Raw genomic sequence first — 21,555 nt, forward strand, 5'->3', positions numbered from 1 at the left:
TACACCAAACCCGCCGCTGCACAGGTGAAGATAAAGTGAATTCTTCCATTGGACGCCGCGCGTGTTTCCCGCTGGAAGGGCTCGTGCGCTTTGCTGCAACGCGTTTGGAGATTGCGTCATTAAATATTAACAACGTGGGAAAAGGGCCGCTGGTGTTTTATTTCACAGCATCTCTGTCACAGTTCAGCATGTTTTTTTTTTTTTTTGAGGGCACAGGGCAGGAGACGGGTCGTAGATCCGCAGAGCCGAGCCGGTCGGTTCGTTTGGGGAGATTCTGCCGGCAACCAGCAGCATTTCTCCAATGCCCGGGCGCAAACACCAGGTAAAACCAACCCCGCCGTAAGTATCTCCTCCCAGGGGAACATTTGCTCTCCGGATGACTGCATGAGGAGTGGAAGCAATAAATCCTGTTGGTGAGCTGCAGACAGACACTGCGTGTTTATTTACCTCCACGTGTCACACACACACACTCATTCACACGTCACTTTCATTTATTTATTTTTTTGCCAGAGGGCAGCTTCATTTGAATAAATAAGTGATTATTATTTAAAGAAGCAAGCAGACCGAATAAAAATATGGGAACAATCACCTTTTGCAAAAGTTTCTAAAAAACTAACCGACTTTAATGTGGTTGAAAATTAGGTTTATCTTTTTTTTTTTAGCTACTTGTTTCCTTCCCTGACATTATGTAATAATCACAGAAGCAGTGGACTAACTGCGGACAAATCCCAAAAGTCATTTTGGATATCATAAAAAAAAAACACCGCCTGAGAGAAATCTGAGGCATTTTCTGGAGCAAAAAGTTGCAGCCAAGTGTCAAAGGTAGTGATTTAAAAAGTCCTAATAAAAACATAATACGTCTCCCTTCCGTGTGAACCGCGTCCCCTCGGGGTGTTTTCCAGAGGTTTCCTCTTTAATCCTGTATGTAAATCGCAGCCAATAGATGCTGTTGTTGCGTTGGGCTGGGATTAGCAGGAGGCGAATGAGTTTCAATTTTACTGGATTACAGAACAAAGAAAGGGGAGAGGGACACCCTGCTCTGTTAAGGGGGGGGGGGGGGGAATAAACTAAGAATAAATACACAAATAATAGATTATAAAACGTGCGATCGAAGTCAACAGTGTGATGATCCGGATTACGATGTTTTAGCAGGCGGCACGGCTACATTGTGGATGGGAATCGCGAGCGTTTCCGATGGATTAAAACGGGGGAATGAACCTATTCCGGGATTGACAGCGGCAACAAGGCTCTTTAATCGCTAATTAAGGTGAGATTTCTTTGGCCGTTGTAACATTCATGAGCGGCTTTGCAGTTTGCCCTCGCCGAGCGCGTTGCTTTTTGTGACATGTTACATGTGCAAATGACAGATTATAACCGTAATTTCTGGACGGGGTGGGGGGGGGGGCGGAGGAGGCGAGGGAAGGGGGGGGGGGGGGGGGGGGGGGGGGATGAAAGGAAAAGTGCTAGCGCCAGCTAGCATGAGAGGCTAACGCCGCGGAGCTAACGAGCGCGAGCTAGCTAGTTTGACTCCAACGGTTTATTATGGTACCGTTAGCTAATGAGCCGGCGATGATTAGCTAACCTGTCGGTGAGTAGCGAAGAAAACGGTGATTAGTTAGCCGGCAGTGGAGTCAGTTTAGAGGGACGTCTCCCTGTAACCTTGCGGGGGGGGGTTGAAGGGGGGGGGGGGCTAGCTTGTATTTATGATTAGGACACAACGTCGCCCCCCCCCCCCCCCCATCTCCACGTATGTATTGCTAACGCCGATAAGGTTGCAACAAAGCCAGCTAGCTAACCTTAGCTAACCCTCAGCTAACCTTAGCTAAGGAAAACGAGCAAGGGGAACGGGACAGTTTGAACTTCAGCATTTATAAAGCGGTAGTTAACTGACAAACCGGGTCAAAACGCAGTTAACAATGGGTTAATAATTGTCGTATTGCCGCGCACACCCTCGTATTAACAATGGAGCGGTGCAGCCTGTGTTTAATAGTATTATTACGATGCTGTGTGTGTGTGTGTGTGTGTGTGTGTGTGTGTGTGTGTTGTAGTCGGTTCAAAAGAAGCCACAAAGTTTGATCAAAGAAGAGTAAAAAGACGGCCGACTGGGAAGAAGCTTAGTCAGTCAGGCGCGTTGGAAATGAAGAGATTTGTTCACACGCTCGTTTCCTCTCGGAGGAGCAGAGCTTGACTTTATTGCGTTGCACCCACGTTTCACATCCTGTGGTTTGCAGCCTGTGCGGGTCTCCGGCTTTCAGAGTAATTCCCCCTCTCCTCCCATGTGATGGCAATTTTAATGGTACTTTTCCTGCCAGCACAAGAAGTTCTCTCTCTACCCAGAGTCCAGTACCACCGCACAACAAAGTTATCCTGTTTGAAAGCTTTACATATTTGTCGTGCCCAATACTCCCCTATTAATAACCAATTAATCGGCATTGTGTATTTGTCTTAATTAACCCGTGACAAACCCACTGAAGGGTTTTGAGGGTTTAGGATTAAATGCGGTGGTCCTAACGTGTAAAGCTTGGCCTTGGTGGTCCTTTCCCTACTGATGAATCCTACTTTCAAAGGAATCACTATGGCAGTGATGACGTTCCCGAAGGCCTCGGACAAGACGCTGTAATCGAAGGGGTTGTGTTGTTGAAATTAATCCCTCTCCCTTTATTCAATCAGGGAAAGAAATTAAGAAGAAATCCGAAACATTTATCGTAGGATCTTTTTTGACACCTGTGTTATTACACCCACACTTTATCCCAGCTAAGACTGCCCTTGATTGACACCTCTCCGGCCCTCCCGCTTGGCGCCTGGCACCTGTCGGTTACACTTCAGGGGAACCGACCGGCACGCTGCCAGTTTAAGCCCGTTGAGCCAGTCGGACGAAGTTTCCTCTCCATTTTCAAAAGGGCTTGCTGACCTCAATCCGCGGCCCGACGTGGCAAACAGCACGGACAAATAAACACGTGCTTCACGTTGTTCGGCGATTCCCACGTGGGAAATGTGCCGCAGGCCTGTGCGGACGCTTCTCAAAGAGATTACATGAAAGGCGTGGAGTTGTGTTACCGTCAAACAACGCGCCTGTGTACATTCTGTGCTACTCCCCTAATGGCCATTGTGTTTGTATCCTTTGTTGGCCTAACAACAGGTGAGCAGAGCGCCTCCTTCCTCGGGAAGAAAAGAAAACACCTGCAGATCAGGGGAATCGTGGGAAGCCACCTGCGCGCTTGTGTGCGTCGCCTTTCACACAAAAAGACACACAAACAGAGCACGGATCCACGCGTGAAAAGCCTGGCGAGTTTTCTAAGATCTCTTCTGGGTTCTTTTTTGTGAAAAGCTCGGCACAGCGCCTGTCAGTCACGAGGTAGCCCCGCCCTAAATCATGCCAGGTCTAATGGTCTGTCCGCGTCCAAGTGGGCCGTCAATAAACTCATGTTTACAACGTTCGCTGAGAGAATAAATCAGGAGAGAAGTAGAATCATTTTCTCATAGACTTCTCTACAAACAGATTTTATTGCACAACCAGTGGGGACAGGATTAGGACACTTCCCCTTTGTCTTTAATCGTCAGACGCAGAGGTCGCGCCTGGTGTAACCACATAATCGCGTTACATACATACATACATGAGACCAGAAATGTTTGTCCATCCAAAACAGTAGACAGACTGACGGGTTCCTCGCCTTCCAGACCAGCAGACCTGGTTTAAGTGAAAGTCTGGCTGTAAATATGTCATTTTTCACACCATGTGGTCATGTTTTGCCTCAGAAAGCCCCAAAAAGAAGCTTTTGTTGTTTGAAATCTGTCCCGAGAGCGACGATAGCTTCCTGTTTCAAATACAGAACCCGGTCGCCTTCGCTGACCCGTGTAGATTTTGACATTATTTGGATCTGCAGCGCGTCCGTCAGTAAACAGCTTCATTGCATTACAGAGCTCTTTGGGTCCCTCTCCAACGGGGTTTATGCAGTTTCTGAGCAATTCACTTAGCGGTTGGCTCCGAATGGCACTCTGGCGGTTTGCCCAGGACGTTAAGATGCAGAGAAAACCCTTCGAGATGCAGACGACCAGACATCAGGAGAAATGAAAAGAGGAAAAAAAAACTACTTTGTTAACCTTCTTTAGCAAATGATTTTCTAAACATTCCTCAGTAGGTTTCTCATGAGGTCCATTAGACCTTTTAAGGGATGCAACCATCCGATTTCTGTCAGTTCTGCTACGGGTATTTGGACTCTGCGTGATGGTCAATGCTGAGTACTGATCAGGTTACTGGTTAATGAGCTGTATGTCTTACACCTCTGCTGATCCGAGCATTAGACCGGTGCTGCACTCCACTTTGTTCACATTGTGTCAAGTTACCAAACCTGCCAGTCCTACTTTAAAACCTGCTTTGAATAATGAGTAAGCTTTTTATAGGATTTGCATCTGAGAATCTTGGCTGAATCCTTTTTTCATTCAAGCATCACAGTAGTTCCAAGGTTGTAATCTGCTGCCGGTGCTTTCCTCTGCAGAGCAGTTGACATGGTGGCACTCTTGAGCCGGAGCTTTTCCCCACCTTTCTCCTCCTCCTCCTCCTCCCCGCTGCTTCCCTTTTGCCTTTTTAAAGATGTGAGGGAAAGAGGCCATCTATTTCGAGGCCGCAATAATTTAGGAGGGGGCTAATGTTTGCTGTGGCCTCAGGGGAGGCAGATTTAGACGGCCAATAGACTCGGTGTGTTCAGACCGGTGCAGCTGAACCCCATCACACCCGCCCTCCTCTTCCTCTCCCTCCCTCCATCTCTCTATCTCTCTCTCTCTCTCTCTCTCTCTCTCTCTCTCTCTCTCTCTCTCCCTCCACCTCTCTCTATTGAGTCAGTGGTTTGGGCTTGCCAGAGGCGAGCATAATGGTTCCCAGTGTCTGGAGAGATTAAAGGCCAGAGCTGCATTGTTCAAATGCCCCGAGATTAGTTTCCAAGGAGACGGGCCTCAGTTGCCATGAGAACGTGGTGCCTGGTTTTTTAGCCGAGCAGCTCTTCTCTAACAGTTCCTATCTGTTTGCCCTCCATGCCTACATTTCGTCAGCGGCGTTATCTGGAGATTGGTGGCTTTTAGTTCCTAAGCAGGAAGTTTGTGTTTGCAGTTACGCGGCGGCGCTCTGCACGTAGTGGTGGTGGTGGAAACTTATCTCGGTCATCTCGGGTCTGCGTCTCATTTTCCTGTGCCATCTGTCAAGGGGGGAAAACGCTGCATAGTGAGGCTCATTTGACCTCATGCGAGCGCTCTAATTAGCCCCCAAATGACTATTCTCAGGCCCTAGAAGCGCCGTTTGCTGAATTCAGAGGGATTTGCGTTTTAGCCGCGTTAGGGGACGTCGGCCGGTCGACAACTTTGCTCCAAACTTTGCTCCAAATATCTCAAACTACTGGATACACCAGCAGCTCAAAGTTCCAACGTATCTCAACTTCTACTGGATGGAAGCTGCACAGACTTCCATGGTTCACAGATGATGAATCTGAAATAGTGGGTTTGAGTGGAAAAAGCCGCTTCCATTGGCAGCCTGCTAACAGGCGCTGCTTCCTTTGGTTGTCCAATCCGACGTGACGACAACTGAAACACGCGTTCTTCAGATTAAGCAGGAAAAACCAATGCACGCTTGCATTTGCTTAAAGTGAAACCCCGTGATGTCATCAGAAACTGCTTTGAATGCAGGTCAGCTCCCGCCTCAACCGTGTTCTTGTGGTGCTCCGCAGAGGCATGGCTCAGATGAGGAAGCTGGCGTGCGACGGCGTCCGGACGACCTCCCGGGGCGAGCAGCTGGTGTCGGCCCGACAGGAGATCCTCACCAGCCTGGTGTCCGCCCTCGACTCGGTGGTACGTATGTCCCAGAAGGGGCGGGGCTTCTTTACGGACATCTCATTCTGCGGTGTGGAAATTATCTGCAGCTATCAGCCAATAAGTGAAAACCCGCCTGATAAACAGCTGCTTTTATCGTTCATGCAAATATGCAGTTAAAATTATAAATAATATGGGTGTGACTGCGACTTGATTTGTAGATTATAACTTTGCTTAATCGATTATTGTCTCTTTAAGGAAAAGTTAAAAGGTGAAAAGTTTGTTTTCAGGATTTCTGCTTTAATGTTTCAGTTGTGAGGATTAACAGGATTAACCTTCTCCAACTGAGGCCATTAAATTACCATGAACTCCAAAATGTTACGTCATAGAAAGCCAGGCGATTGCGTTGCTGGGCAACAGCTCGGGGAGATAATTACTTCCTGTCAGCTGACGCCATTCACATGAACTGCAACTGGGACACAATGGGAACGTTTATGTTTACAACGTTTCTCAACCTGGTTTCAGCTAAGTAGCGTGAGCTCCTCCTCCTGCACGTCTCTGTGTTTTTGGACACAAGCACAGATTCATTTAAAAGCAAATAATCAAAGACAACAAAAAGGATTAATTTAGCTATGGAAGATCGTGATTGGCTTCATCGTTCATTATGAAATCTCTCCTCTAAGTCCCCGCCTGCAACAATCATCAAATGTTCACAGCCGACTTTACGGACGCCTCAGTTTCTGAGTTAATGTTAATGATCTGCTGAGGTTTTCCGTAATGACTCCCGGGTAAATGACGCCTCCTCGCCCCGCAGTGCATGGCCATGTCCAAGCTCAACGCCGAGGTGGCGTGCGTCACCGTGCACGAGGACAGCGTGATTGCCGTCGGCACGGAGAAGGGCCGAGTGTTCCTCAACTCCAGGAGGGAAATCCAAACGGACTTCTACAAGTTCTGCCGTGAGTGTCGTCGTCGTTTCTCTCTCTCGATGGCGATGTGACCTTAACCTCGACGGGAAGTGGAGGCGCTGTCACGCGCTGTCACACGCTTCGGTCTGTTTTCTGTAAACACATCATTGCTATTCTTTATTTTATTTTTCATTCACAATAAGCTTGTCGGAGGCTTTTTTCCAGTAGGGTTGCAGTTGCTTTTATACAGTGTGCAGAGGTTGAAGTCAGAGCGCTTGACAGGTGGCCTCTCAGTCACACACATGGAAGCCTTCGTTTCCTATAAACAAACTAGTATGTGTAAGCTGAGGCATGTCTTAGATTAGCTTCGATCCAAACCTGTTGACCTTGAGTGCTAAAGTGAAACAGCAAATCACACGCTCAGCATGTTTCTGTGCACCGGGTTTGTGAGTAAACCACCTGTTATGGTTCACTGTTATCTAGCCGGTTATTCAAGGTGAAAAGAAAAGAGAATGTTGTGTTGCACTTTGCGAGATGTGATCTCTGTCGTTTGGCTCTAAGGGGGGCCGTGTCTGCAGAGCCTGGCCGCAGCTAACGCTCATATCAAAGACCAGGAAGGCGATCCCGGCAAACTGAGTAAGGATGGCGAGCACGGGAAATCAAGAGCGCCATCGGACGTTCAATCCAACATCTTTGTCCTGAGGAAGATGGTGGAGGAAGTCTTCACTGTACTTTACAGTAAGAACATTTTATGCCATGGACTCTTTTGATAAATGGCTTCACAGTTGTGGAGATGCGTCGTTTTATGGGACGGCGGGGGGGGGGTTTGGGCCAATGACCCGTGCATGTGATCGATGGTGCTGCTGAGTGCGGCGCATTGTTACAGTTTGGTTCCGTGCATTTCTGCACCCGTTATTGACCTCTTGTCTATTTTGCGAAATGCCTCAGCGTGACTCGGTACAGCTTTGCAACCCTCCAAAGAACCCACGGCGCTTTGTGCCTCGCGCAGGTGAGGCCGTGGGGAAGAGCAGCCTGGTCCCCGTGCCTTACGAGTGGATCCAGAAGGACCCCGGCTGTGTGGCGGCCCGCGGTTTGCCCGACGGAGTCGCCCTGAAGAAGCCCTCCGAGTACGACACCAAGACGCTGATGAAGATCCTGGAGCAGAGCCACCGCATCCAGTTCACAGTCAAAAGGTCTGTTGCTCCTCCTCGCGCCGCCGCTGGGCCGCTCCACAATCTTTAGCTGCGCCTCTGATGCTTTGCAGAGGTCACACATCTGTCCGGGCTTCTCCCGGGGCCACTTATTGGTAGCAGGAGGGCTACAGTGCATTAGTGAGGAATAGACAAACCCTCTCTAAGGCGGCATGTTTGTCTCTCACTCTATCACAGATTTACGTGGATGTAACTGTGTGAACAAAGCCTGAGCTCGGCCAGTAGGTCTCATCATTTATTCAGCTTACGTACTGACTGGCTGCAGCGAGGACAGGAGGTGGGATGTCATGTGGGAATATAATAAACTGCTTTATATTCAGTTTATGTCGCGTCGCTGTGATGGAAATACACTTTCAGCTCTAGCTGGTCAAGGTCATCAAATTGTGCCACAAGACTGAGCACGATGTTTTTTTATCTGATCCAGAGTCAACATTTCATTAAAGCCCCTTTTTGACTGGAGGAACCTTCCCCGGGGACGTGGAAGCGTTGCACCACACGGACCAGGGTCTGATTTAAAAACGTTCTGGTGCGAGGTATAATACAAACTTTATTTTTATGACGTCTATGGCTGTCTTCTATAACAAGGAAGCACTCCAGTATTAATCAAACCATTTCTCCTGGTCAGACAAAATAAAGTTGGGCTTTGCGGTCAAATTCTACACACGCTTTGTTTTTAAAGTCAGTAAGAAAAAAAAAAAGGGTTTGTGACTTTTTGCTATTTTTCTAAATGTCGGTTAGCGGTTAAGTTCTAAAGCACAAATAAATAACCATCAAACACTCAACAGATGGTTGAGTGCATCTCATTGCTATGTGCATCGGTAAACAGCGCGCAGCACTAAATGTCGTCGCCGTGGCACAGAACCAAGGTTTATATTTTCCCGACGTGATGAAACAGGCGGACACAAAACCGCTGGCTGCACAGGGTTTTTCACCCCGGAGTCATCAGCGGCGCCATGGAAACGCAGACGACAATGAGCCGAAGGAAGCTTTCAGTTTTCCATGAGAAGTTTCCCCGGTACTGAAATGATCAGCAATCAAGAAGCTTTAGTGACTCCACATTTACCGACATTTAGCGTCACTTTGCTTAAGACGTCTCTATTTTAGGGCATAACCGCTGTTGATAAAACTTTCACTCGTTCTAGTTAGTTATCAAGGGAATAAGGTGGAATTGGTTTATTTACAGGCCGGCAGAAGATGTTCCCCGGGAAGCCAAGCCCGGCGCCGACGTCAAGCACAACTCTTCCGCCGCCGCCACGACACCAGGCAGCCACGGCGCGGGGAAGGCCGCCGCCCACGTGGTCCCGTCGCCGAGTCCTGCCTCTTCCAGCAACTCTGTCCTGTCCAACTTTCTCTACGGCATGCCCATGTCCTCCAAGCCCCACCCGGACGGCAAGCTGGATTTCAAGCCCATGTCCCTCCTCAAGCTGGGCAAGGACCGGCTGGCCAACTGGACCGCGGGGACGGACAAGACGAGCACATCCGCCAACGACTGCGCGGCGAACGGTGAGATGTGCGCGCGGGCGGTCCGACTGTTTGGATGGGATTCCAGCAATGAGCGTCAACATTGGGGGCATTTAAGAAAAGATTCAAGATTGAGAGAACGTTCACAATTATTGTCATAGTCATAATGAAACTGAAAATTCTCTATATGACAAAAATGTATCTCTGAGTGCTTCCTGCGCCTCCGGATCGCCCTGCAGGAGGGGAACGCTTTCAGTGTTCTTTGAAGTCTGATTATGATAAGGCTCATTATCTCCCTCAAAGCTGCACTACTTTTATGGAACGTTTCCTGGTTTTACACATATCTCTGGATGAGTCCTTTAGCGCAACGCAACCAGCCGTCAGGGGGACTTGTTTACCATCCATCCTTCCATCCATTCATACTTCCATCCTTCCATCCATCCATCCTTCCATCCATCCATACTTCCATCCATCCATACTTCCATCCTTTCATCCATCCATACTTCCATCCTTCCATCCATTCATACTTCCATCCTTCCATCTATCCTTCCATCCATCCATCCTTCCATCCATCCATACTTCCATCTATCCTTCCTTCTTTCCATCCATACTTCCTTCCATCCATCCATACTTCCATCCATCCATACTTCCATCCTTCCATCCATCCATACTTCCATCCTTCCATCTATCCTTCCATCCATCCATCCTTCCATCCATCCATACTTCCATCTATCCTTCCTTCTTTCCATCCATACTTCCTTCCATCCTTCCATCAATCCATACTTCCATCTATCTTCCATCCATCCATCCATACTTCCTTCCTTCCATCCTTCCATCCCTCCATACTTCCATCTATCCTTCCTTCTTTCCATCCATACTTCCGTCCTTCAATCCATCCATCCATCCATACTTCCATCTATCCTTCCTTCTTTCCATCCATACTTCCTTCCATCCTTCCATCAATCCATACTTCCATCTATCCTTCCATCCATCCATCCATACTTCCTTCCTTCCATCCATCCATACTTCCACCCATCCATCCATACTTCGTTCCATCCATCCTTCCATCAATCCATACTTCCATCTATCCTTCCATCCATCCATCCATACTTCCTTCCTTCCATCCATCCATACTTCCACCCATCCATCCATACTTCCATCCATCCATCCTTCCATCCATACATCCATACTTCCATCCTTCCATCCATACTTCCATCCTTCCATCCATCCATCCATGAATTCATCCTTCCATCCATCCATTAATGCAACTATGTTGCTATCACACTGTGAACAAGACAACACATAGAAAAGTAATGTAAAGTAAATCTCAGCTGGTCTTTCTTCATTTTGTCAGGTGATGAGATGATCTAGTCAAGGATCCGGTATCTACCTGGATGCTAAGTGAACATCTCTGTGTATTTAATTTTCAGAGGATTCCACAAGACCACCCGGGGATCAGGGTCAGAGCCCTCCTGGCATCCACATCTCCAAGAGGCTGCTCTTCTCCATAGTGCACGAAAGATCAGGTGAGACCACGTGCACAACACCGGTTCATTGGTGATCCGAGTCGGACACACTGAGACAGTTCCCCTCTATCACATCTTTTGTCTCAGCCAACATTTGTATGTTTTAATGTTACCGAGAATATAGTGACACGCCTTGTGAGCCCCCATTATTGAGCTGCATCTAAAGGTGTGAACGAGTTGAGCTGCACAGAGCACAATGTGCTCAATATTTGCCTAAGAGTTCCTCTTAATTAGCTCTAAAGTTTAATGTCATGGCTCCTCGTGGTTTTAAACCATACGATTATAAGTGAACTTTAACTGCTCGGAGGATTTTGTGTCCTTGTGACAGATTTATATTTAAAGGCAAAGACGGTACCAGTGTTCACTGTCAATGATCATTAATTCCAGCTCCGAAAATATTGGGCAGCGGCGATTAAGTGACAAGAAGTGCTGCACAAAAATACGTTTGAGGTAGAATCTGACACCAACATGTTTTTCAACTGTGTCATCTTCATAACCAAATGAAAGAAAAGGGTCAGATCAGAAAGGGTTTATATATAATATATGAATATGTTGTCACAAAGGTATGTTTACGGTTCACATCAGCCTCACTAGAAGAGGTTTTTCTGCTTGTATTAACATGCAATGTGTTCAAAACAAAGGCTAAACTGTACTAAACCTGAACACCTAAGGGCTAAGCTACTGAAATGTCAAAAGTAATCGCATGAAGAGATTGCAGTTAGTCACAAGTTGACATTCAGTCAATGGAGGAGATTATTTTACTTGCATTGAACTAAAGCCCAATTCCGTGTCAACGGTGGAATAAACCGTCCCAGAAGAAGCGTCCGTGTGTCCGTGTGAAAGCGTCGACAGGAAGTGTTTCCAATAAGTCTGTTTCTTACAGAAAAATGGGACTCTTTCATTCGGGAAACTGAAGACATCAACACGTTGAGGGAATGCGTTCAGATCCTGTTCAACAGCAGATACGGTGAGCGTCTCGCTCTTTGTATTTTCTGTCTTCGTGCTGGTGGGGGGACGGGGGGGGGGGCAGCAGCATTTTACCGAAGGTGTCTCCTCCAGCACAGTGATGATTGCGTGCGTATCTACGCATCCTGATGGATTGGGGTCAGTGCATCGGTTTGATCATCTTTTACTCTGTGATTCACAAGACATGTGTCTGTACACGCCGTTAAGTCCCACTAACCCCCCCCGCCCGCCCCCACCAAAAAAGACTGAAGGAAGAAATGTCAAGCAGATCTTATATTATAATATTTCCATCCGTTTGCCACTTTGTTGCAATGATTGAACAGACGCTCCGTGCTTATTCATCATCCTTCTCTTTAATTCCTGCTGCTCTTTGCTTCCTGGTCCAGCCGAGGCTCTGGGTCTGGATCACATGGTGCCTGTCCCCTACCGTAAAATCGCCTGCGACCCGGGGGCCGTGGAGATCATCGGCATCCCGGACCAGATCCCCTTCAAGAGACCCTGCACCTACGGGGTCCCCAAGCTGAAGCGCATCCTGGACGAGCGCCACGGGATCCGCTTCATCGTCAAACGGTAACCGATGCCCTTCAGATCAGTGGAGCCGTTTTTAGTTTTTTCGGGGGACCTTTGGGATGCGATTGTGGCATGAAATCGCCTTTTTAAATAAGCAGCCGGCGTGCGAGGCGGCCTGCGCGCTTCGCACGCCAACTGGTTGAGCCATTTCCTGTCGTGGCGCAGTCCTCCCCCTCTCCGGCGTATCGCGCCGCTCTTCCATCCGTTTGTTCGGGCGGATTTAAATGAGCCGGCGTGCCTCGTTGGAGATAACGCATCTTTTACCCGGTCCTGCAGGCAGCTCATTAGTGGTAATAGAATTAGAAAAAGATTGAGATGTGAATTATTTCAGAGTTGCATCACATTCCCATTGTTACTGAGAGACGGTCCAGATGTTTTCTTCTGGCACGCTCTTTGTTGACAGACTTTGTTCAATTAAATCCGTCCGGTCGTCAATTATAACGTTTGGCAGCTTTAACTGGAACCTCATTTGGAGCCGCAGCCTCGCTGTTAATTACACCCAGATGACATCACAAGTAATAACGACCGCATTTTAAATCCACTTCATAAGCCGCTCGGTTTCGGATAAATCAAAGCTCACTGGAGTGCTTTTTAAAAATGAATTGTGGTCCAAAGTGTGTTGTGTTGACGGCTAATGGACGTGTTACATGTGGCACAGATGTGCACGGTGACCACACAGCGTTTCATTTTGCAATGCAAAGAGGAAGCAACAAGAACAGCTCTTCTCCTTTGTGTTACAGGCACAGCCAGGTTTGATGCAAATTCAGTTCATTTAACTTTATTTTTCCAGATGTGTGTTTCCAAAGTCGATGAGTTATTTTGTTTGGATAAATCGTTATATAGATTCTCACTAATTTCCCAAAACAGCTGCTGGCTGATAGTTTTTTGCTAAAGAAATTCAGAGGAGACTAAACAGTCGATCTTGGGAGGGACTATTTTCAGCGGCGCATTAATCCACATCTGGGCACTCTGGCAGCGAGTAGAGTTCCCAATAAGGAAAGAAGGCGTCGCCCTGTGACATGTGACAAAGAGGCCTTTCCTCTAGTGCCCCCCTCAGACCAGACTCCAGAGCTCCTCACCCCGCCAGAGGGGAACGCTGTTTCTCCGTGGGGCTGCAGACCCCGATACACAACGAGGACACCCGGCTTTAACGAGCCAAACAGCTCCTCGTCAGTCCAACCGCACGCGATCCCCCTCATCCGACGGCCCCACAAACAGACAGAAAGACAGCAGGCTTCAGGGAGCAGTTGTGTCTGTAGATGGAAGGCGATGGCAGACTGGGGGGGGGCAGTGATTTGCATCGAGGGGCAGAAACACTCTCAGAATAACGCCCGTCTTCTCTTTGTCTTCCAGAATGTTTGATGAAAGGATTTTCACCGGTAAGATTCCTCCTTTTTTTTATGAGCTGTGATGTGACCTCGTCGATTAATATATTCATCCGCACCTTCACGCCGCCGCCTCTTATTAGGGAGGAGAGATTTCAATCTGTTGTGTAGTTTATAATAGTTTACCTGCCTGATGTCACGCTGTTGTTTCTTCACTGGGGTTCTGATCTTAATTACCATACCTGAATTATCAGACAAGATTACATTCAAACAGACATATATATATATATATATATATATATATATAATTACAATTCTACACATATCGTTTGAGTAGGTGTGTAGCACTTTGTTTACACATATTTGAAAGTAGCACATGGACGACCGTATTGGAGGCACAAGTTTATTATTCACCCCCAGCTGAAGGAAACACACCCGTGCCGTCACACATGAGTGAATCATCGACATCCTGCCAAAGGGAACTCTGGGTAAAATGTCTTCACTTCATCTCTTGCTTTGTGAGCTCGACATTCGGCCGCACGATACGGTTAATTACCGGAATTAAAAGTCTTTATTTTATATATTTACAGCCCTCGGATGTTCCTCGCTGATGTTTTGTTTATCTTCCCTTATCTTGTTTGTCAAAAAAATATATTAAAAGCCGCTGGCAAGATGGCGAGGGAGGAGGGCAAGCACGACCCGGGCTCCGTGCCCGAAGACGGCTTCCTGGACAACCTGAGCACGCCGCCCGCCGCCGCCGAGCCGCTGGGCAACGCTCACAGCAGCAGGTGAGCAGGTTCAGTAGCGCGCACACACACACACACACACACACACACACACACACACACATTGTGTAACCTGGAGGGAGGGGCGTGATACTGGCAGAACCCCGAGTGTTTATATCTACCTTGTTTATTACTATGTACCACAGCTGATGAGTAAATACATAAACTGTAATTTCTCAGAATAACAGGCGTTGTCATGTAGCCGGGTGGTGTTTTTTTATGCGGAATGCTTCACCTATGAAGGGAAGTGGCGGCACGTTGCTGGCTGACGCACAGTGCGAATGGTGAACTTCAGGGGGAAGTAATTCCTCTAAGGCGAATCATTCACCTTAAGTGTCGGCAGCCGGTGTCGAGCCTCCGAGCGGTTCTTGTGTCGCCGGCGTGCTTGTGTATTTATAATGAAGCCGCTTTAATTCGGGAGTCACCTGAGTGTGTTTTATTTAATCTCACAGATCAGCGAGTGCGTGCGTGAGTCCCCTGGCTGACTGTGAAGCAGGTACGTGCAGATAGAAGCATTTCTGCATCATTTAGACCTTTTTGTTCGTATCTCTCACAGTCTGATGTAACAGAAGCTTCCAGTAGCAGGTTTTTAAAGCGACGTCCGTGCTCTCTGGGAGCCTCTGAAGGCGTCGCGTCGTGTGTTGCAGTCCAGTCACATGCTGTGAATCTGTTTAACGCGGCCATGAAGCACACTGATGGGAAGGGTTTGATCCCCGCAGGTCCTTCAGTAGATTGCATTCCTCTAAAAAGGATTAAAACGGAGCCTCCAGATGGGGACATCATTCAAGTCACCGTGCCAGGTAAGAAAAGTGTCGGACTTTATCGTTCGCCCAAAACATCGTTACCGCGGTTACTCGTCTCCAACCGGCAAGAAGTGACGCGGAATGTGGACCGGAAGTAATAAATACTCTATTTAAACACTGCGTGTGAGACGCGAGCACATTGAGCATGTCGGGCGTAGTGTGCGATTGTGCGTGATACACGGATGAGGGGGGGGGACGCTGTAAGAATCCGCCGTTTGTTCCGTCAGAGGCCGGCCCAGTCGGGGAGGAGTCCAGCGAGTCCACGGCCGAGCCGCTCGCGGCCGCAGCGTGTCCAGCCGCCGCCGCCGCCGCCTCCCCCGCCGCACCGGCTCCGCCCGCCGCATCGGCTGCACCGGCTCCACATCCCCCGATGGAAAACCACGCAGGTGAGCTCCCCCCCCCCCCCCACCTCCACTTCACCCACCTCCTTTCCCACCGCAGCCGCCGGAGCACCAGCCTCCCCCCGCGGCCCCCGCGGCGCCGCCCTGCACTCTCTTCCTGTAGGGAGCTGAATGCCACACGTATGAAAACGCTCCGATACCCTTTTTTTTTCTTCCACTTCCCCACAACCAAAACCTCTTGTAGCCCCAGACCCCCACCCTCAAGAACCCCCCCCCACACACACACTCCCCAAACCAAAGGCCCACCATAGCTTGTAGTCCATAATGATTAGAGATGTGTTAGAGACCCCCCCCCCCCCCGATGCTCCCAAATCCCTCCTCCCTCTAACATAAAACGGGTAACAGGTTAAAACTAAAGATGAGTAAACTTCTCTCTCCTCCTCAACCGGCTTCATTCAGTACAAGAACTCACAGGAATATGTGTGAACCCTTTAAGCTCTCCTGCCAAAGACGCATTCAATGCTTAAATGTAAACCCTTTCATTTATTTATTACCTTTTATATGTAAAGGTTAAAGAATGGCCATAAATGATCCTGGACCATTAATGCCTCTGTGAGGAGGGACGTTGTTTGTGTCATTTAAAGCAAACGCACACATGAGCGAGGCCCTCAGAGAGGGAGGAGTCTACTCCATGTGATCTTATTAGCACGTCATGCTTCCAAGAGGCGTTTTGTTTTATTTTGTTGATTTTAATTGTGCTTTGTTTAAGTTTTCTTTTCTTTCACAAATGACCACTGAAGGAGAGAGAATGAAGGTAAGTGCAGCAAATGTCACACGTAGAATTATGCTTTTCTGTTGCTATTTTCTAACACAAGCAGTAAAGTGAAAATCAATGGTGGACTGAAGAGTTTCGCGCAGAAGAAGTCGGCTCACCGCTGCGTCTGTCGTCTCCCACTAAAGCACAACAGAGTCTCCTCAGTCAGCCGCTTAAAATGGAGCCGCAATTAATTAAATAAAATGCAATAAGTACTGCGGGAAAAAACAGCTGGTAATGATTTAGTGCGTTGACTCACAGCGGCTCGGTTGTGTGATTGTGTGCGTTTGTTTCTCCCTGCAGCTGAAGCTCTGTCGCCGTGCGCTGCGTCTCAGAGCCTCAGACGCTCCTCTGAAGGTACCGACTCGTCCTCTGTTCTTCTCCTGTTCTTCTTTTAAAACAGTCTCTCGACGAGCTGTTTTCACACTGCTCACAAGCATCGATCAACCTTTGAACTTCAAAAACGGTGCTATTCAACTTCCACGTCGGCTCTACTTCCTGCTGCTCCTCTTCCTCGTGTCCCTTTGTCCGTTTGTCGCTCTGAGGTTGTTTCTACGTTTGACTCGACCAGCAGGGAGTCTGGTGGAGGACATTGGTGAAATGATTCTTCAGCTCCGGAGACAAGTGGAGAGCCTCTTCAGCATCAAGTATGGTAAGCTGCAGCCCCCTCCCCTCCCTCCACATGCACATTCAATGACACCACGAAACATAAGAGCTGCTCGTCTCCTCTTCCTCAGCCGACGCGCTGGGCCTGCCCGAACCGGCCACGGTGCCCTACTCCAAGTTCCAGATGTACCCGGAGGACCTGTACGTCAGCGGGCTGCCCGACGGCATCTCCATCCGCCGGCCCAACTGCTTCGGAGCGGCCAAGCTGCGCAAGATCTTAGCCGCCCGCGCGCACATCCAGTTCGTCATCAAAAGGTGAAGAGCCGCGCGGGCCGCTTCCTCTTAATGCCGAAGGCTTCGCGCCGCGCACCACCGCTTTCCTCACTCGCCTTTCTCTGTGGTCGTTGTGTTTGTCTCCAGGCCCGAGCTGCTGACTGAGCAGGTGAAACTGGAGATGCCTTCAATGCCCATCTGTGACCCAGGTAGGTTCTAGAAAAGAGGAACACGTTGCACATGTCCTTAACCCGTCATCATTTATTCTTCATTTTGCCCACGTCGTTCATCCTGCATGCGAGATGTACGCTGTCAGCGAGTCAGAGCACGACATTTCCCATGATGCTTCTGGGTTCAAGGGCTGCTCGTTTGCACCAGCGGTGAAAAGGGAGAAAAAAAAAGCTCCTCCGTGAATTGATTCTCTTCACAGTATCGGAATCCTGCAGCAGTAACATTTCACCTCCTGCACCTGCAGTGAGGGCTCTTTAGAAGGGACGTCCCCGTCAAAGACAAAGCAGCGCAGCGGACGGGAGGGAGGCTGCGAGCAGAATGCTCCTCAATGTGTGAAGTGAATTATGCAGCTTTCAAGATGCGATGCTCTCAAGGTTAAATCCAGTCCATGTGCGATTTAAAAAAAAACAGAAAGTCCCTGCAGGGATTTTCCTGCTGCCTCTTCTTTCTTTTCACGTGTGACAAAGCCCAGCTGCTGGATGAGGAGCCGCACTCCACTGTTTGTTGTTGCCGGTAAATCTCAAAAGGCGACGAAATCAACCCTTTAACCCGTCCTTTGTTTCCCACAGAGCCGGACGCCGCCGCGGATCCAGTGACGGAGGAAGGCGCCGCCGCGTCCAAGAGACCCGCTTTCTCAGGTGCGTCACATTTGATGGAACATAAATGTGCTTCTGTGTCGCACTTCTCACTTCAAAGGCTGAGCTTCTCACTGAAGAATGGAGATTATAAAAGAGCAAACTGTCCCCCCCCCCCTCCCTCAGAGTGCCTGGAGTCCAAGCTGTCCAGGATCGACTTGGCCAACACGCTGCGCGAGCAGGTCCAGGACCTGTTCAACAGGAAGTACGGCGAGGCGTTGGGCATCAAGTACCCGGTCCAAGTGCCTTACAAGCGGATCAAGAACAACCCGGACTCGGTGCTCATCGAGGGTCTCCCCCCCGGCATCCCCTTCAGGAAGCCCTGCACCTTCGGCTCCCAGAACCTGGAGCGGATCCTGGCGGTCGCCGACAAGATCAACTTCACCATCACCAGGTGGGGGCCGCCGGTCACGTGATCGCCCCCCAACAGCCCGCTCCCGTGTAATGGGACCAAACGGGGGGTTTAAATACGCAGCCTTCATGTTTAAATACTTAAAACATATTTAAGCATTAACCAAAACGACAACTTCATTATTATTCAGCCTCGACGACAAAGGCAGCGCATCCATCCTTCTGCTCTTACCTTTCACAATAAGAGCCCTGGACTTGTAATAGCGTGATTACATTGCAGCACCTGTTAAACGTTTAGCGTGTCTTTGTGTTTGTTCTTTGCAGACCGTTTCAAGGACTCATTCCAAAACCAGGTGAGAACAGAGGCTCATCCAATAACCGTAATGTAGAACAGAAAGCTCGTGTGAATGTGAAGTAACATCACGACTCCTGTGGTCCCCAGCGCCCCGACGCGTCACTTTACTGAAGAAGGCCTACGCCTCGATAAGCGGTGAGCAAACCATCTTCTAATCGGTGGAACAATCCGACTTCTTCCTGCCAGTTGCTTCTTCGGGGTCTTTTATTTTGTAAAGGAGTGCACCACCCGATCTGTCCTCCTCTCACAGACGAGGACGACATCAACCGCATGGGGGAGAAGGTGGTCCTTCGGGAGCAAGTCAAGGAGCTGTTCAACAAGAAATACGGTGAACATCATCATTCTGCGCTTCTTCATGATTAAAAGGGGACGGGGGGGCCTTTGGTCAGACGCTGCGCGCTCACACCGACACCAGCGCGCTTGTTTGGGCGGAGCTTGACGTCTGTGTGGCCGCTGTTGTCTCAGGTGAGGCTCTGGGCCTGGACCGCTCCGTCGCCGTCCCCTACAAGCTGATCCGCGGCAGCCCGGAGTCGCTGGAGGTCGGCGGCCTGCCGGACGACGTCGCCTTCCGGAACCCGAACGCCTACGACGCGGCGTGCCTGGAGAAGATCCTGCAGGCGGCGGACAAAGTGACGTTCGAGGTCAAGAGCCAGCTGCAGTGAGTGTCGGAGGCGGCTGAATGTTCCCCCGGGAGTCTGGGAGGGTTTTTCCTTCTATTTGCTTCTCTGCAGTTAAGCTCATTATGGTTTTATTCACGCTTTGGATTTTAAATCCAGCCGCTCTGAGGTGTCAAAGAATAAATCTTCCTCGGCGGGGAATGTAAATAATAATATTTTGACGTGGAAGCGGTTAAGCTGTGATGAAAGAATGGAGGCAGAGACGGGGGTTTTTTTAAGTTTATTTTTGTCTCCGTCTCTCAGACCTTTTGCAGAGATCTGCAGCCAGGCGTGTAACACGGGTAAGTCGAGTCCCTCTACCTGGAGCTCCGGTCCTCAAGGACGCCGGCAAGTAAAAAAAAAAACTCTGTGTGTCTCCAGCAGCAACAGACGCCTCCACCAATCGACGGAAGCGCAAGAGAGTCCAAGAGAGCAACCGGGTCCCCGCCTCCTCCGACCTGTCGACCAATCAGATCCCAGTGATGGTGAGTTCGGGAAAACGTGGTTCTGTGTTTTCATTAAACGACAACAGAAATCTACTGAGGTTTAACATTTAATCACTTCTAATGCAGTAGAACATACACAATAATAACAAGGTCAAATCATGACACAAATAAATGGAATAAAGCAGTGAAAAGAAGAAGTGATTTAACGGAGGCCAGATGATACACAACATGAGCTGAATAACTAACAAACAAACAGTGACACAAAATGTTTAATCTTGAAACGGATCTGACATTAAAAGCGCGTTTTGAGACGCGGCCAACGAGCATCCCTTTGTTTGTCCCCGTCCTCGCCTGCAGCAGTGGCCCATGTACATGGTGGACTACAGCGGGGTGAACGTGCAGGTTCCCGGCAAAGTGAACTACTGAAGGACGGACCTGGGCCGCGGCGGAAAGGGGAGGAGTCTGCCAGGGCGCCGTTCACGCCTCTTCCACACCGACGCTTTGTCAGAGACTCAAACGGACGTGACGATCAACAGAATGTACTCGGATCAAAAGCGCGGGCTTGTTTTGTGTGTCGGCGCCGCCAGGAGGGCCGTCCTTCTCCCTCCGAGGCGGATCGCGACGCTGACGTTGTTTTGTTTGTTTTTCCGTGAAGACGAAGACGTCGCTGACGTGTTTGTCACGTCGCTGTATCCGGCATTTGGCTGCAATGTATTACTGACACACACACACACACACACAAGAAAGCATCTTTGATAACAACCCCCCTTCCATAACATTCAGATATTTGTACTCTTTATTTATTATATTTATTGAAATATAACATTATGTGCAGGGATGTAAAATACATGATTCTGTGACACGGCTCACAACACTAACACGTCTCTCCGCTGGAATCAGATCAAACAGCCGCTCAGCGAGTGTGTTGATTAAAGGAAATTAAGAGGGCAGAACGCCGTAACACGCTCAGCACACGGCCTTTTTATGTTAGCGCCACATTAACATATTGTACAATATGTCATTTTAAAGTCAGCCTGAATGTATCATGTAAAGGAAGGTATGTTATTACTGCGATGTCGATGTGTAATAATGCTGTACCTTAACGCCAATTAGGCCTTTCAATTAAAATGTGTTGCCTTGCACTTTGCACTCTGTCGGTTTATTGTTTCTTGGGATGTTTAGTGGTTTTCGATGGACAAATGTGGGTCCAACAAACAGGAAACCAACCGGAGAGAAGTGTTCAATACATCGGTGTCATGTAGAGGCCCCGGTGGACCCTGGGGTTTTACCGCCACTATATTCTCCTCCCATAGAGGAAGCAGGTCGTACCCCCCCCACCCCAAAGGTTTCTCTTCCTAAATGGATGAAGTCAAGAGTCGCGGTTCATTTTCCTCTTTTTTTTTTTTTATTACAGCCCGTTACGACTCAGTTCAACTGTGCTGCAGCTCTGAGAGCAGGAAAACGCACGTGTAACAGGAAGGGGGGGGGGGGGGGTGAAC

At 48.9% G+C, this 21,555-nt stretch overlaps 1 protein-coding gene across 18 annotated transcripts; it reads left to right on the top strand.

Annotated features, from left to right (window-relative positions):
- Positions 1-47: 47 nt before the first annotated feature.
- On the top strand, positions 48-21,198 carry gtf2ird1 (GTF2I repeat domain containing 1). 18 transcript variants are annotated; one of them, XM_040181171.2, is made up of 28 exons: positions 936-1,267; positions 3,140-3,285; positions 5,715-5,835; positions 6,611-6,752; positions 7,263-7,439; positions 7,711-7,894; positions 9,096-9,415; positions 10,804-10,899; positions 11,783-11,866; positions 12,252-12,435; positions 13,789-13,814; positions 14,422-14,548; positions 14,998-15,041; positions 15,265-15,345; positions 15,576-15,734; positions 16,807-16,860; positions 17,075-17,155; positions 17,241-17,424; positions 17,530-17,591; positions 18,183-18,251; positions 18,375-18,642; positions 18,924-18,952; positions 19,042-19,089; positions 19,205-19,282; positions 19,420-19,612; positions 19,875-19,912; positions 19,992-20,095; positions 20,414-21,198. In XM_040181171.2, exons 3-28 carry the CDS (start codon positions 5,719-5,721, stop codon positions 20,480-20,482), a joined length of 3,018 nt encoding a protein of 1,005 aa, XP_040037105.2. In that variant the 5' UTR covers positions 936-1,267; positions 3,140-3,285; positions 5,715-5,718; the 3' UTR covers positions 20,483-21,198. The 18 variants fall into 18 exon arrangements, with proteins under 18 accessions (XP_040037103.2, XP_077963063.1, XP_077963059.1 ...); XM_078106931.1 differs by having other exon boundaries at positions 1,001-1,267; positions 3,140-3,355; XM_078106935.1 differs by having other exon boundaries at positions 1,001-1,267; positions 3,140-3,355; positions 17,078-17,155.
- The last annotated feature ends 357 nt before the right edge of the window (positions 21,199-21,555 follow it).

Source organism: Gasterosteus aculeatus, chromosome 7 (assembly GCF_964276395.1).
Source record: "Gasterosteus aculeatus chromosome 7, fGasAcu3.hap1.1, whole genome shotgun sequence".
Classification (NCBI taxonomy): Eukaryota; Metazoa; Chordata; class Actinopteri; order Perciformes; family Gasterosteidae; genus Gasterosteus; species Gasterosteus aculeatus.

Coding starts and splice junctions, on each gene's coding strand:
- gtf2ird1 (XM_040181165.2), top strand. CDS start 189: ATGTTTTTTTTTTTTTTTGAGGGCACAGGGCAGGAGACGGGTCGTAGA. Junction 9,416..10,803: donor CAACGACTGCGCGGCGAACG/GTGAGATGTGCG, acceptor TTTAATTTTCAG/AGGATTCCACAAGACCACCC. Junction 11,867..12,251: donor CCTGTTCAACAGCAGATACG/GTGAGCGTCTCG, acceptor TTCCTGGTCCAG/CCGAGGCTCTGGGTCTGGAT.